Source organism: Acaromyces ingoldii (genome assembly GCF_003144295.1).
Source record: "Acaromyces ingoldii strain MCA 4198 unplaced genomic scaffold FA10scaffold_2, whole genome shotgun sequence".
NCBI lineage: Eukaryota > Fungi > Basidiomycota > Exobasidiomycetes > Exobasidiales > Cryptobasidiaceae > Acaromyces > Acaromyces ingoldii.
Window position 1 is genome coordinate 877,057 of NW_020290248.1, and position 14,012 is coordinate 891,068.

The 14,012-nt window shown below is 58.6% G+C and overlaps 7 protein-coding genes across 7 annotated transcripts; 2 read left to right on the top strand and 5 right to left on the bottom strand.

Moving 5' to 3' along the window:
• Window positions 1-141: 141 nt before the first annotated feature.
• Window positions 142-1,433, bottom strand: FA10DRAFT_238886 (putative ribosomal protein S4.e, cytosolic). Its single transcript, XM_025519157.1, has 2 exons — window positions 867-1,433; window positions 142-796 (listed from the first exon to the last, which is right to left on the bottom strand). Exons 1-2 carry the CDS (start codon window positions 1,159-1,161, stop codon window positions 321-323), a joined length of 771 nt encoding a protein of 256 aa, XP_025378623.1. The 5' UTR covers window positions 1,162-1,433; the 3' UTR covers window positions 142-320.
• Window positions 1,434-1,709: 276 nt separating this feature from the next.
• FA10DRAFT_265284 (hypothetical protein) lies at window positions 1,710-3,119 on the top strand. The gene has a single exon (XM_025520992.1). The coding sequence runs from the start codon at window positions 1,808-1,810 to the stop codon at window positions 3,017-3,019; it is 1,212 nt and encodes a 403-aa protein (XP_025378624.1). The 5' UTR covers window positions 1,710-1,807; the 3' UTR covers window positions 3,020-3,119.
• On the bottom strand, window positions 3,118-5,127 carry FA10DRAFT_223671 (P-loop containing nucleoside triphosphate hydrolase protein; the record flags this gene model as incomplete). Its single annotated transcript, XM_025518586.1, has 2 exons — window positions 3,118-4,428; window positions 4,501-5,127. Coding segments are annotated over 2 exons (1,938 nt in total), but the record flags the coding sequence as incomplete, so codon positions are not given.
• Window positions 5,128-5,364: 237 nt separating this feature from the next.
• Window positions 5,365-8,270, top strand: FA10DRAFT_300040 (hypothetical protein). Its single transcript, XM_025524789.1, has 3 exons — window positions 5,365-5,729; window positions 5,798-5,876; window positions 5,935-8,270. Exons 1-3 carry the CDS (start codon window positions 5,460-5,462, stop codon window positions 8,178-8,180), a joined length of 2,595 nt encoding a protein of 864 aa, XP_025378626.1. The 5' UTR covers window positions 5,365-5,459; the 3' UTR covers window positions 8,181-8,270.
• Window positions 7,951-9,745, bottom strand: FA10DRAFT_265286 (hypothetical protein). Its single transcript, XM_025520993.1, has 4 exons — window positions 9,301-9,745; window positions 9,115-9,216; window positions 8,531-9,034; window positions 7,951-8,463 (listed from the first exon to the last, which is right to left on the bottom strand). Exons 1-4 carry the CDS (start codon window positions 9,667-9,669, stop codon window positions 8,374-8,376), a joined length of 1,065 nt encoding a protein of 354 aa, XP_025378627.1. The 5' UTR covers window positions 9,670-9,745; the 3' UTR covers window positions 7,951-8,373.
• Window positions 9,746-9,996: 251 nt separating this feature from the next.
• Window positions 9,997-11,038, bottom strand: FA10DRAFT_227917 (CDP-diacylglycerol--serine O-phosphatidyltransferase; the record flags this gene model as incomplete). The annotated part of the gene is made up of 3 exons (XM_025518730.1): window positions 9,997-10,551; window positions 10,617-10,842; window positions 10,908-11,038. The coding sequence occupies 3 exons, from the start codon at window positions 11,036-11,038 to the stop codon at window positions 9,997-9,999; spliced, it is 912 nt and encodes a 303-aa protein (XP_025378628.1).
• Window positions 11,039-11,572: 534 nt separating this feature from the next.
• Window positions 11,573-13,978, bottom strand: FA10DRAFT_265288 (hypothetical protein). The gene is made up of 2 exons (XM_025520994.1): window positions 12,720-13,978; window positions 11,573-12,655 (listed from the first exon to the last, which is right to left on the bottom strand). The coding sequence occupies exons 1-2, from the start codon at window positions 13,669-13,671 to the stop codon at window positions 11,745-11,747; spliced, it is 1,863 nt and encodes a 620-aa protein (XP_025378629.1). The 5' UTR covers window positions 13,672-13,978; the 3' UTR covers window positions 11,573-11,744.
• Window positions 13,979-14,012: the final 34 nt, after the last annotated feature.

A 14,012-nucleotide genomic window follows, 5' to 3' on the forward strand; every position in this document is an offset into this window, starting at 1 on the left:
AGCGAGGCTGTACTTCTGCTCAACACCAAGCTACTTATCCTGATTGCCGTGCTGGGCTCATCAGAACAAGAAAAATGAGCAGCACGGAGAAAGGTCGAAGGTAGGTCCGTTCAGACGCAAGCATCTCACAACTAGACTATAGTTTCAGTGTGCATGCGCCATGGTCATTCTTCATTCGCCCTCGAGTGGCGCTTTTGGATAGAGAGAATACTTTTCATACATGGATGAGGGCTGAGAGGAATGCCAAGGTCAAGAGAGAGCGTGAGAAAGTGATGAATGTGTGTATGAGACGGACAGGAAGGATTGCGACATGATTTCCTTTACGCTCCCTGAGCCTCACGCTGGCGCCTCCTCTGGTCACGCTCCTCAGCGATGCTCAGCTTGATACCACCGCCCTTGGGCATCGAGATCCAGGGCTTGCCACCGTCGCCAATGACGAAAATGTTCGAGAGCCTCGTCGAGAAGTCTCGGCCGAGGGTGTCCTGGACGTGGACGATGTCGAAGCCACCGGGGTGGCGCTCACGGCCGGTGATGCGGCCGGCACGGCCCTGGTTACGGCCACCAGTGACCATGACGTGGGAGCCAGTGTCCATGTGGATGAAGTCAACCATCTTGTTGTTCTCAATGTCGTACCGGATGGTGTCGTTGACGCGGACGAGCGGGTCGGGGTAACGGAGCGTGCGGCCGTCGTGGGTGACGACGTGGGGAACACCGCGGGCACCGAGCTGCGCCTTCTTGACCTTGAGCAGCTTGTAGGTGGCCTCCTCAGGCGTGATTCGGTGGACGATGAAGCGGCCTGCAGCAGTCACACAACACCAGGTCAGCTTCGGAAATTCTCTGCGCAGACGTGCAGTCTCTGTACGCACCCTTGACGTCGTAGAGGATACGGAAGTGCTCGCCGCTCTTCTCAATCGAAACAACATCCATGAAGCCGGTGGGGTAAGTGGGCTCGGTGCGGACCTTGCCGTCGACCTTGATGAGGCGCTGGGCGGTGATCGAGAGCACCTCACGGCCGGTCAAGGCGTACTTGAGACGGTTGCGGAGGAGCACAACGAGGGGGAGCGACTCGCGGATCTTGTGGGGACCAGCGGCGGGCCTGGGAGCGTAGGTGCCCGAGAGCTTGTCGAGCATCCACGACGAGGGCGCCGCCAGGCGCTTCATGTGCTTCCTTGGGCCGCGAACCTGCGTTTGTCATGTCAGTCCAGTCCTTCTTCATCGTCTCAACAAGTCCGCTCTCGCATTTCTCCATCCACGAGTCCACGCTGCTTCCCAAGCTCCACCCAGCGCCACGCATCGCACGCAGAAAAGAAGTCCCCGTCCCCTCTCCCCTGCGTCCTTTCTCATCACCCGTTTCGCCGTGGTTCGGTTCCTTCAACATGCTCCTCTCGCACTCCTTACACGCCTGACGATCTCCAGCAAAGAAACTCACCATTCTGCGAGGAGAACGCAACAATCAGTACGAAGATACTACGAATGACGTGAAAGACAAGAAGAAAGACTCACTTTGCTTGTGTCTTGACGTTAGTCGGTCGAGGGCGATGCGGTGTCGAAGAAGCTGACCTCCTCGAATCAACCTCACCCAGGCTCGACGTGTGCTGCGGTCCAGGATGTGTGCGAGAGCTCGGCCGAGCTCCACGCGGCAAAATTTCTTGTCGCGAATTTTATTTTGTTTCATTCATCCCCTCGCTCGAGCCATGTCCCGACTTCCGAATATGACTCCAGCTCAACTTTAAAACAACACTTTCGAGGAAGGACTGACTCCGTTGCTGAGCAGGTAGAGAGAGGCCAAAAAGCGACGTAGAACAGGATGTCCTTCAGCGACGTTGGGCCCGTCAGGCCGGCCAAAGATCTGCTCAAGGTCACGCGGTCGTCGTGCTTGGCTGCGCGAGAGGCAGCTGGAATCTCCATCTCGACGGAGCGCATCGACGCCCTGCTCGATTCGATGCCTAGCACGCTGCCGACGGACGCCAAGTGGCTCGAGTCGGGCTACAAGCTGCCCCTTGCCTATCCGTCTCGGCACGCCGAGCTCAACGTCATCTGCCATCTGTGCTTTCTCAACAGCCTCAGCGGCTACCGAGCCGCGTTCCACCGAAACACGCGCGAGGGTGCGCACAAGAACATCGTCAAGCTCGTCCTCTCCATGTATCTCGAGGACCCAGCGGGAGACAGCGGGCTCCCACTGAGCGCGGCAACGCTCGAGTCGCTCACGCCGCTCACCGTGCTCGGCCTGTGGGGTGTGCCCACGCACGTCGAGGAAGCGCACCCCAACCTGCCGGGTGCCGTCGTGGGCACGCGGCGGAGCGACGACATGTTCGAGGCTGCCCACGTGCTCTGCGTCGCGGCAAACGACACGGGCAGGCGGTTGCAGCAGATGAAGTGCCCGGACCTGGCCACCTTTGTCGAGCGGGCGCTGTCGACGGCCAAGGTGGACTCCAATGGCGACGACGAGGCCTTTGCGGCCCTCTTTGCCGACGCCATCACCACCGCCCTGCCGGCATTCAACGACGCATACACGATCGCGTCCTCCTCGACGACCGTCTACGTGCACAAGCGCGCCTATCTCCTCCTCTCGTGGCTCCGCGCCCGGTTCGGCAACGACGAAAAGGCGCCCCCGACACCGGACGCGAGCGTTTTGCCGGCCTTTGTCGACAATGTCATCCCCTCGCTCCTCGTCCACTGGGGCATCCTCGACGTCGCCTCGGCCAAAGACGAGTCGCTGCGCGCCTGGAACGCCGAAATCATCCAGCGGGACGACGCAGGCAAGGACAAGGGAAGCGACAGTGTGGTACCAGGCCCGAAATTGGCGAGGGAGCAAGCGTACATCATCCGAGCCGCCGCGCTGGACGCATGCCACCAGATCAGCCTACGCGCCCACGAGCTGGCGAAGCAGGACGAGAGCAAGCGCTGGATGGCGGGCATCCACGAGGCACTCGTCGATGGCTACATCTGGACCAAGGCAAAGGATGCAGACCTCCGCACCGTGCCACGCATGGTCGAGACGGAGACATTCATGTACTGATAGATTGAACCTGTTGTTATTGTGACCACCACTACTACTACAATTACATGTGCAAACAAGCTCTAGTCATCCAGCAGTGGCACCACGCCCCTTTACTTGCCAAACTTGCGCAGTGGATCTGCCTTCTTCTTCTTGCTCATTGACCGTCCGTTGGAAGAGGCGCCTCCGCGACCCCTGCCCCTGCCCCGGCCTCGTCCGCCCCGCGACCCGTTTGCGTTGCGGTTCTTTGCGAATGTGACATAGCCCAAACCCTCGGCATCATCGTCGGTCCTCTTTCTCTTTGCGGCGTCGCCTCCTTCGACGGGGGCCGGGGCCGGGACGGCCGATCGGATGCGGGGCATGAGGTACGAGGGGACATGGCGGAGATGAGGTTGAACCCTCGTCGGATGCAGCGCCTTGTCGTGGCGCAAGTACAGGAGATCCGAAGGGTTGTCCTCAAAGTGGGCCTTGAGCCTTTCGCTGTTCAGCAACTCATTCTTGATCTCCTTGATCCTCGCCTCGCGGATGCTGGCCCGCGTCACGCTCCGCAGCGCATCCTCCATCCGGTAGCGAAAGGCGTCGACCTGCTTCTTGTCGAAGCGCCAGTCGCGAATCTCCTGGCCCTTTGCCTGCTCCTGCGCCTCAATCTTGGCGTACACAGTCTCGTCGCGTTCCGTCGTCGCACAGACGAGCGGCCGAGACGACGATCCAGGCTGCATGTCCTTGCGAAAGGCCTCCTCGGGCACGACAAACGACAGCGACGTACCCGTGTTGCCCGCACGCGCCGTTCGTCCCACGCGGTGCGTGTAGCCTCGCGTCGAGACGGGCAGATCAAAGTTGACGACGCAAGAGACGGCAACGAAGTCGATGCCCCTCGAAGCACCGTATTCATGCTTTTTGCTCGATTTGCCCTCGCCCTTTGCCGGCTTGTGCTTCTTGCCCTTGCTCTTTGATGTTGTCGCCCCTTCCTCTTCTTCCTTCTCTGCCCCTTCCTCCTTCTCGCCTTGCTCGTCTTCACTCGCGTTCTCACCATCCTCACCATCCTCTGTACTCTCCTTCGCTTCTGTCTCTGTCACCTCTTCGACTCTTGTTGCCGCGCTTTCGTCATCAGTCGCATCAGCGCCGAACCGGCTCTCGTCCGTCGCAATAATGTAGTCGTACACGCCCTTGTTGAACTCCTGCACGATGTGGTATCGGCTATTGACGGGCAGCTCCTCGTTGAGCACCGTCGACTTGATGGCAAACTGCTCCAGAAACAGCTTGAGCCGATAGCCCCGGTCGACGTCGTTGACAAAGATGATGCATTTGCCCCGGATCAGCCGCAGCTTAAGAATGACGTAGAGGAGTAGGAACTTGTCCGTCGACGACTCGACGATGACTTTGAATTGCGTCAGGTTCGACAGCTCCGGGTCGGCGATGTCCAGAATGGCCTGTGTTGGCACTGTGTGAGCTCACTTGTTGTCCAGAGAGAAACTAGCATGAAGTAAATGCGGGCTACTTACAGGCTTATTGTGCAGCACAAGGCCCTTTAGTGCCGTCACGTCCTTGGTCATCGTCGCGCTCATGCAGAGACATTGCAGGCCCTTTGGAAGGGGCAGGCTGCGCAGCGCCTCGTCGTGGCCATAGCTGAGGATCAAGTCGGCCTCGTCAATGGCCAGTGTTTCGAGGTTCGACAGGTCAAGCGTGCCCGCCTGAACGTGAGCCAGGGCCCGGCTGGGCGTGGCCACGACGATGTCGGGCCGTTCAGAGAGGAGGACCTTGTGGACGTGGTGCGATGCATCGCGCGCAACATTCACGACGCTCACATCGCGCTCCAAGAAGGGGAGCAGCGCTCCCAGCTGGGCCGTCACCTGCTCGCTGAGCTCCCGTGTGGGCACGAGGACCATGGCACGGGTCCTCTGGTAGGACGTGTCGGATTTCGAGAGGGCCTTCTTGGCCAGGAGGACCTTCTGGACGAGGGGCAGCGCATATGCCAGCGTCTTGCCACTTCCTGTCCTCGCTCTTGCAAGCACATCTCGTCCCGAGAGGGCCACGGGCACGCTCGAAAGCTGCACTGGGGTCGGCCGGGAGTAGCCAAGCTTGGCGAGGGCGCGCAGGATACGGGCATCGAGAAGGTGTCCAAAAGCAGCTGTGAACGACTCCTCCTTGGACTTTCCTGACTTGGACGTGGGTGTATGCGTATGTGTCTGTGCCGGGGTAGGAGGCCCTGCGATCGTCGCAGTCGAAGATGATGCCTCCATCGTCCGGCCAGTCTTCTCGGTGATGTTAGGAGGAGCTTGAAGGTCAGAAGAAAGTCTCCTGGTTCCAACTTTTGAGAAATTTTGGAGGGCGAGGGCACGTGATGAAAACGTCAACCTCCATTCCACCAACGCCTCGCTCGTCCTCATCATTGACGCGAGAAGAACACGAGGCCTGACGAGAGAGAGAGAGAGAAGGAAAGGGGTCGAGAGACGAGGACGAGATGGCATCGGAAGCAGTCAATGAGGTCGGCAGTGTGCTGGTGCCTGCCCTGTTGGAATGTCTCGAGGTGCTCTCGACGTTGCGCACCTCGCACTCGCACTCGGATCTCCTTCTTCCTCCCGACCTTGCCGCACAGACAATATCGCCCAGGATCCAAAGTGCAAAAGACGCGATCCAATCTATAGAGGGAATTGGGAGTGGTGATGACCTTGTCAAAGATGAGTGCGGACTCGAGGCGAGGAAGTTTGCTTTCGGCGCCCTGGATGAAGTGGTGAGTGTGCTCCTTCTCCTCTCATGACAGTCAAGGTCAGCTTACCCGATCGATAATGTTCACGAAAGGACGGAGCAGAGCTGTCCAACTCGACAGCAAAGGGGCTCTTCGATCGTCTGGATATCGTCATTGCGCTCGAGTCTCATGGTGAGTCTGCGCATCGTGCTTTACCATTGCTTTCACTCACGTCGATGCAATCCTTCAGGCATCATCGATATGAATTTGCCACTCCTCATCCACGAAGAGCTCCTCGAGCGGCTCACGATCCCCTCGTGCTCTCTTCTCTTCAACTTCATCGAATCAAGAGCAGACCAGCTGACAGCAGGCCTGGTGCCTTCCAAGGGCAAGGGCCTCACACTTCTGCGTCTGTGCAACGATGTCATTCGGCGTCTTTCCAAGCCCACACGGTCTCACACCATCTTTGCCGGTCGGGTTCTGAGCCTGCTCAGCGCTGTGCTACCTCTGGGCGAAAGAAGTGGCGTCAACTTGCGGGGCGACTTCAACGTGGACAACAAAACGGTCTGGGAACAAGTGGCAGACAATGACGATGAGGTGTCAAGCAAGCAATCGCCCGAAGCCCAGGCCGAGCAGGAGCCCACCGAGAAGGATGGCGAAACCGCAGAGGAGGAAGGCGAGAAGCGTAGCAGCCGCGAAGACACCGCCACCGCCTCCTCCGTCAAGGCTGGGGAGGATCAGCACAAACAATCGGACGAAGAGCTGCTGGACTCGTTAAACGACCCGCGGTTCTACTCGCTCTTTTGGAAGCAGCAAGACTACTTCTCGAATCCATTGCTCCTCTTTTCAGAAGAGCAGCAAGGGGAAGAGAGTGTGGTCGTCTTGCCAAAAGGCTGCGTGGATCCAGCGCCTGAAGGACAAAAAGGCCCGATGCGGACTCTTCGACTGGCGACCCGAACAACGCTGAGCCTGTTTGCCGCCGTCGCCCGAAAGGAGAGGGAGCTGGCTGGCAAGGCGGAGAAGGAAGAGGCTGCGAAGCTGGGTGGTAGCTCTGCGCCATCGACCTCGGATCTTTCTTCGGCAAAGAGGGGCAATCGGGGCGCGAAGCGGGGTTCGAAGCGGAAGGCCAGCGAAGACAACATGGACGTCGACGACAACGAGGCGGTCGAAGTCAAGAACGACGGCGATGACGACTACTTTCCCAAGTACCTGACGGGGAGAAACCTGCTCGAATACGAGGTTCGAGACGAGAAATTCCGTCGACACGTCCTGGTTCAATACCTCATTCTCTTCCAGTATCTGCTGGGCTTCACAGCTGCGCAGCGCGAAAAGGCAGCCGGCTGGAAAAACCAGGCGCTGGCCACCTCGACGGCATTTGTGCTCGACGAGGCCGACGACCGGTGGCTGAGGGACACCTGGAAAGAGATTGTACAGCAGCTGAAGCAGACGCATTCATCCTCGTCGTCTTCGTCTCCTGCCGGCCATAAGACGACGATCGCGACGACAATGACAGAGGAAGGCAGACTGTTCTCGGACTCGGTGTTGCAGGTGCTTCGCCGAGAGCAGCGATGGCTGAGCTGGAAAGTAGACAGCTGTCCTCCTATCGACAAGGCTGGCCTGACGCTTGAGCAAATCGACCGTTTCATCGGCAATGACACGCTCCGGGCTACGCTGAGGGTGCTCCGCCCCTTTCCACACAAGGTCGGCACGGCCGCCCTGTCGAATTTGTGGGAAGATGGCGTCAAGAGACCAGAGCCAAGCAAGCGGACGATGGAGGACGCCGAAGGCAACGAGGTCCAGGTTGACGTCGACGGGCTGGACGACCTTGAGTGGCCGCCGACGATTCCTTCGCTGGAGCAGTATGCGGACCGGATCAAGTCACTGGAGGCAAAGATGGAGTCCAGACGGCAGGACCTGGGATTCGAAGCGCCCGCCAAGATCAAGGCGCTGGGCCTCCAGATTGGCGCCGAGGTGCGAGAGGCCGAGGTGAAGCGCCTGAAGCGCGAGGCCGAGGACGAGAGCTTGGCAGAGTGGAACGACCAGAGGGCGGGCTTGAGCTGGAAGGCGATGAGGCTTGCGAGAAATGCCCATGTGGCCCAGTTCGCAAAGGTCAAGGTCGACGATGTCCTGGCCATCTACAGAAAGGAGGAGGAGGTACCAGCAGCAGAGAAGGAGAAGAAGGAGGGTGACGTGGCGATGAAGAGCGTGGCGGAGGTGGTGGCGCCTAATGAAGCGACTGCTGCTACCACTTCATCTGGGGAGGCGGAGACCGTGACATCGGAAGCGCCAACGGACGGAAAAGAAAGTATGCAGGAGGGCGAAAAGGCAGAGAGCGGCACTGCCGAGGGCGGCGAGAAAACAGACCATGCAGCGCCAGAAGCGGCACCGACAGAACCGCAATCGACCAATGACGAGGACACACCAATGCAGCCAGCCGCAGAGACGGCAACAACGGCAACGACAACGAGCACACGACAGGAGCATAGATTGGGGTAACGTGACCACCACCTCTTCTCCCGAACTTTATTCATCCCACGGATTTATGTACTTTAGAAGACGATCAAGAATGTGTGAGTTAAAAGAGAGGAGGAAGGAGAGTGGGAGTGAGAGTGAGAGTGAGAGAAAGAAGTTACAAGTACAGAGCCGAGAGGAGAGGGGAGGAAACGAAGAAAAGGGCACTTTGGAAGTTTCAGAAGTCAAAGTGTGGCGGTGATGACTTGTCGCTGGCAACGAGCGGCTGGTTGGTACGGTCAAAACCGTCCATGTACCTTCGAATGAACTACCGGAGCATAGTCAGTGGTGGAGCTTCCAGCCAGCAAGGAAGAGAGAGAGAGAGATCTGCTCACATTGTACTCTGGTCCGCCAAAGTAGACGAGGCACCAGTAGAGGATGGCCAGGGCGCACATGGCAAAAGTGATTGGCTTTCTTTGCATGGCCTCGCCAAAGCTGAGCGTCTGGGGTCCCTCGCCCCGCAGCCATCTCTCCCAGGTATCTTGCCTCCGCATCTTTCCGAGCCTGGCCATACGCACGTTCCAGTCGAGCATCTTTTGTTTCTCGAGATGGTAGACGCAGAGCGTGGGCGCGGCAATAATGTTGAGCTTGGCGGCCAGGTGGACGCGCGAAAAGGGGCGCAGGTACGCGGTGCCAGACGTGTCAGAGCGCGAGAGCGACTCGTCAATGTCGGCCTCGGACGCCAGGAGAAAGTCCTCGTTGTTGTACAGTGCCGGAGGCGCGTCCTCGGAGTCGTCCGAGTCGTCTTGGACCGCAGATTCCTTCTTGAGCGAAGAAGAATTTGGCTGGCGATCGGACGGCAGCGAAGATCCGTCGTTCCAGACCATCGACACCCAAGGCTGAAGCAAGTCAAGTAGTGTTCATCAGCCAAAGAGAGAGAGGAAGAGAAGAGAGATGCCATCACTTGACCTGAACCCACCTGCCCCTTGACGCCTGCTTTGTACCACTGCTCATCTACATCGACGCTGACATATACGACCTTGAACTCGTTGGGGTGGACCCGGACAAAGTCATTAATCGTCTGTGGTCAAATACAAGGGCAATTGCATGATCGTTAGTCCTCTGACGTCCTTCTTGCCCAAAAAAAAAATCAGGGACAGCCCACCTGGTGGTATTCCTTGAGGGGCTGCCCGGCCCACTGGCTGCTAAAGTAGAAGCCGACGCATTTCACATTTTTGAAGTACGAGCGCAGGTTGACCGGGTCGCCCGCGGCGTCGACGAGCCGGAGCCGACGGACGAGTGGATCGGGGTGCTGGTACTGCTCTTTTGGAGGAAGCTTGTTGCGTTCCGTACCTGCCTTCAGGGCCGGCTTGAGCGCAGCGGCGGGCGTCGACTGCGCAGACGTGGAGCCCGCCAGTACGTCGGTGCTGGATTGCGGCGTCATGGCCACGCTCGACGGCCGAGCCCCTTTCTCATCGTCCGTCGTCGGTCCAAACGACACGGAGCGCTTGGGTGTCTGGGCAGAAGGCGCCATCCTCTTGCAGCTAAGCGATGAGGAGATAAAGAGGAAAAATAGAGACGGGTTCGACAGGATCCGGGCCGTCCAGTAGTGCTTGATTGATAGCAAAGGCGCGTCTCGTTCGGCCAGTGATCACAAATTTCAAGTCACGTTCGCAGGTGTGGAGGATTCCATAGGCCCGAGCTCAAGCTTTGTTCGTGGAGAGAATTTTGCTTTGATTCACAGGGCAGAGGAGTAAGAAGGCCAAAAGAGAAGGGGAATGGGAGATATCGAGCACAGACATAAAGGAAAATTTTGGCTTCAGTATTGGGAAGGGAGCGGATGTGTTTGTGTGACGTAGAACTAGGGCTTGGGGACGCGGAGCGTCTTGCTGACCATGGCCATGGCCCAAGCAGCCCAGAGGAAGCTCAATTTGTGAATCTCGATGTTTGCGAGCTGGGACCACGAGGCAACCGACTTGGTGTCGAGGAAGGAGAGCCTGCTCAAGCCCTTGGCGAGGTGCTTGCTGGCATCGAATCCAATCGTACCAAAGGGAACACCGCGTCCCAGGTTAGCACCGGGGATCACGTCGCGCAGGCTAGCAGTGAAAGTCAAGCCTTCCTTGGCCAGCGCGCCGCGCTCCTTTGCCAGAGCGATGGGCAGTCCTCCAGGTTCGACACGACCAGCAAGCAGGCAAATGGCCATCCCTCCGACGAGGACGAGGGAGGAAGGGATGGGAAGTCCTTCGAAGTAACGTGCTTTGCCCGTTGAGTCGTGTGGAATCGAAGCAGTGGTGACGTTGAAGCGCGCCAGACGTGCGATGCCAGCACAGATGAACAGCGTCAGGACAAGCGTGTCCAGGGGGAGACGCAGACCGAGAGCGTATGCGGCAAAGGCAGGTGCTGCACCAAAGGAGACCTGTTTGACAAGTATTGAGAGGATGTGAGTGTACAGCAAGGTTGGACAATGATGGCGACGCTCACAGAGTCAGCCAGGCTGTCGAGCTCCTGGCCCAGCATTGAGCTGCTGTTGCGCCAGCGGGCCACTTTCCCGTCCAGGAGATCAAAGATGGCGCCAAAGAGAGGGAACCAAAGTGCTGTCCATGCATGCCTGGGATCCGATGTGATGAGATATCTAGCTGAAGCAAACAGAGACTGTGCGCCACAGAAACCATTCATGAGGGTGAATGCATCGGCCAGATGGAAGTTCCTGTTGGTGGCGGTGGCAGGGCTGTCAGACAGACTTGAAACTTCCCTCTACAGACGGCGACTCACCGAACCAGGCTGAAGTGGCCTCCTGTCTCGATGAACTTCTTCAAGTCGGCATCATCCTGGTTTGCGTCGTTGGCCACGGGCGCGGGCGCCTTTGCCTTTGCCTTGCCCTTTGCGTTTGGCCTCGCCGTCATTTGTGCCGCTTCGTTTGTGGGTGCCAGTGCACTTGTGAGTGCGTTTGTCGCCGTGAGCTGCGCAGCGCCCGTTGAGGCGATTCCGGCAGTCGGATGTCCGGCTGGAGCGTCGAGCAGGCCGCCGATGCTTGGGTCAGACGTGACAGCTGCCTTGGATGGCGACGGAGACGGTCCCGATGAAGATGTGACCAGGGAGGGATCTGTGAGCTTCGGTACCGTGCCTGGCATACAAGGCAGAGAGAGAAAGACAGAAAAGAATGAGTCGCTCGATCGCTACTCTAATTGAGCAAAGAGGCGAGCAGATGGTAGGTGGAGTCGAGAAGAAATCATTCGCACGTTCAAGGCATCACAGCCACGAACACCTCAGGCGCGACCGCGCGCAACGAGCCACGTGGAGCGCGTCCCTCAAAGAAGAAGGACAGACAGCAGCTAAATCTGCTTTCACAGAGATGGTCTAAGCTGAGCACAGTGCGACGCTTCTGCCCGCACACCTCTCGGAAGCCCACAGGTGGTGACATGGTCGTTCTGCTATCGCTGCAAAGACATGTTCTAGATCAAGATTGTGTTATACTTATTTCAAATTTGCCAATAGACCGGGGATGATTACTTTCTGATAGGGACATGGCATTGTTCGATGCTGCTCGACGCTGCGCTGATATGTTGATTGACCCGTGTAGTGATGCTGAAAGAAGCGCTTGTCGACTGTCTATGGATTGCTTGCGGCTTGGTTGAGGATGAAAGATGGGGCAAAGTCGTGCCAATATTGCTTTTTGAAGAATGTCGTCGTTGTGGGGCGAGACAGATGAGAGAACCAGGTTGGTGGCGCCTGGACGAATCGAGAGAAAATGGCGGCATCTCGTCTGACATCTGGCGAGTGGTTTTCGCTCGGTGGTACATCAAAAGCGAGGGCAGCCACGCCGTCCTTGTCGACGTGAATCGTCGACATCTGGTCGGCTGCTTCAAATATTCTTTCCCGGATCCACTCGTCGATTGACTGCTTGTGTCCCAGAGATGCGTCCCACGTCGAGCTCGCGAGTACCTTTGCGATGAGCCTCACGGCTTCCTCCTCAGCAGCAATGGACAGCGCAACGTTGGTGCCTCTCGCCCAGATATATTCGTGCACAAGGTCGAGGGGATCGAGCGGCATCAACGGGGAAGCAGAGGCGGCTCTGGCGCCCGACCCACCATCTGTCTTGTCGTCGTCTTTGCCATCGCAGTCCGTGCGAGGGCCAGCAGCAGCCCGTATCGTCGGTGTGAAGATCATGCGGCTCTTGATAGTGATTCGCCGCAGGATTACGCTCTGATCAGCGGGAAAGGGGTTGTGCTTTGCCCATGTCCATTCGGGCCTTTCGGGCATGGCTGCGTCCGCTGAGGGAGCAGCAGCAGCAGCAGCAGCAGCAGCTGATGATGGTGATGGCAAAAAGGGAGGTGCCGATGGCGGTGGTGTTGCAGCGCCTTCATTGCCGACAGTGAGCCCCACCGAGGCGGGGCCGGCGTCCAGTTGGCCATGGGCCTGCCAGGATATGTTCGCGGCCGAGCCTCGTCGTGACCCGCCTGCGTCGCTGCCCATCGCTGTGCTGGCGGGAGATGGGGCGTTCTCGATGTACTGGGATGCGTCTGTGAAGAGTTGGGTTCAGTGGCTCATCAATGCCTTTTTTTCGCCAAGAGATTCGAGACCCACCTCGATGCGGGCCGCGCTGGCTCGCTGAACAGCTCGTCTTCCAATTGCCCCAAACACCGAGCTTTGCGACGGAGAAGACCTCAAACTCGACGCGAGCACCTCGGCCTGCCTCGAGATTCACGGCACACGCCCAGTCCGAGGTCAGATCCTGGCCATAGATGAGCACGATGTCGTCTGCGTCGAGATCCTCGGGCTGTCCAAAGGTGTTGTGAATGTACCGGCGGTGGGTTTTGAGGTAGTCCTTGAGGACGCCGACGTGGAGCAGCAGCTGGCGGTGTGTCGGGTCGCGGGGAATGAGGAGCGCTCCATCGCCACCACTCGTTTCAAAGGAGAGGACCGCACCGACGGGCGCTGCAGCGAGGCTGGCGTCTGCGCCAATTGTGGTGCCGAGCGTCTTCATGTTGGCGCTCATTCGCGGGCCCATGTCAAAGACTTTTTCGGCCGCCTCCTCGACGGCCAGTGGCAAAGGTGGACGAAGCTGGTTGTCTGTGCCATGTGACGAGCTGGTTGCGGAGGGCGAGAAAAGGTTCCTCGTTCTCGAAGATCGGCGGACTTGGGGCTGAAAGGACGAGGGAGGGGAAGGACTGGCGCCTTCAAGATGGTCTCCGTTGCGGCCGGCATCAGCCATCTCGTGGTCGTCGGGGCCAACACCGGCATCGGAGCTCGGACTTTGGCTGCTCGACGGAAGGCCCGAGGGCAGCAAAAGGCCAGATCGCGCCGGCGACGTTGGGCGCGAGTCGTGGTTAGCCTCGGTCCTGCGCGCCAGGCCAATGTTGGCCGCATCGGAGCGTGAAGTCGATGACTGGGGCCCGTCATGGGCATTGAAGAGGCAGTGAAAAGTGCCATCGCGCATGTAGCCCACGTCGGCCAGCCGACACGGGGTGGGGTTCCACAGGGGCAGACCCTCGCCCTGGGCGTAGAGGCTGAGGGCGTAGATTTCGCTGATCGACATGACAATCTCCGCGACCTGGGCCTTTGCTTTGTCTCTGCGAGGACCCAGATATACCGCCAGGGAATCGGAGAAAAAAAAAAGGCAGCGCTGCCTTCCCCTGCCTCGCTTTGCGATGCTCAGCAGCTAAGAAGTGCGCGCCGATGAATGTGTGGCAAGTGATCAGCTCCAGTAGGTGGTGGGGACAAGTAGGTGAATACGCAAACGAGGGAGATTTGGGAGCGAAAAGGAAAGGGGGAAAATAGACGAGGAGAGCGACTGGTGAGGTGGATGAGGCGGTGTCCTGACGAGTAGAAGGATGGTAGCGATGAGGCCAAAGCGACGCCTCTGCAGTAAGGTTTTGC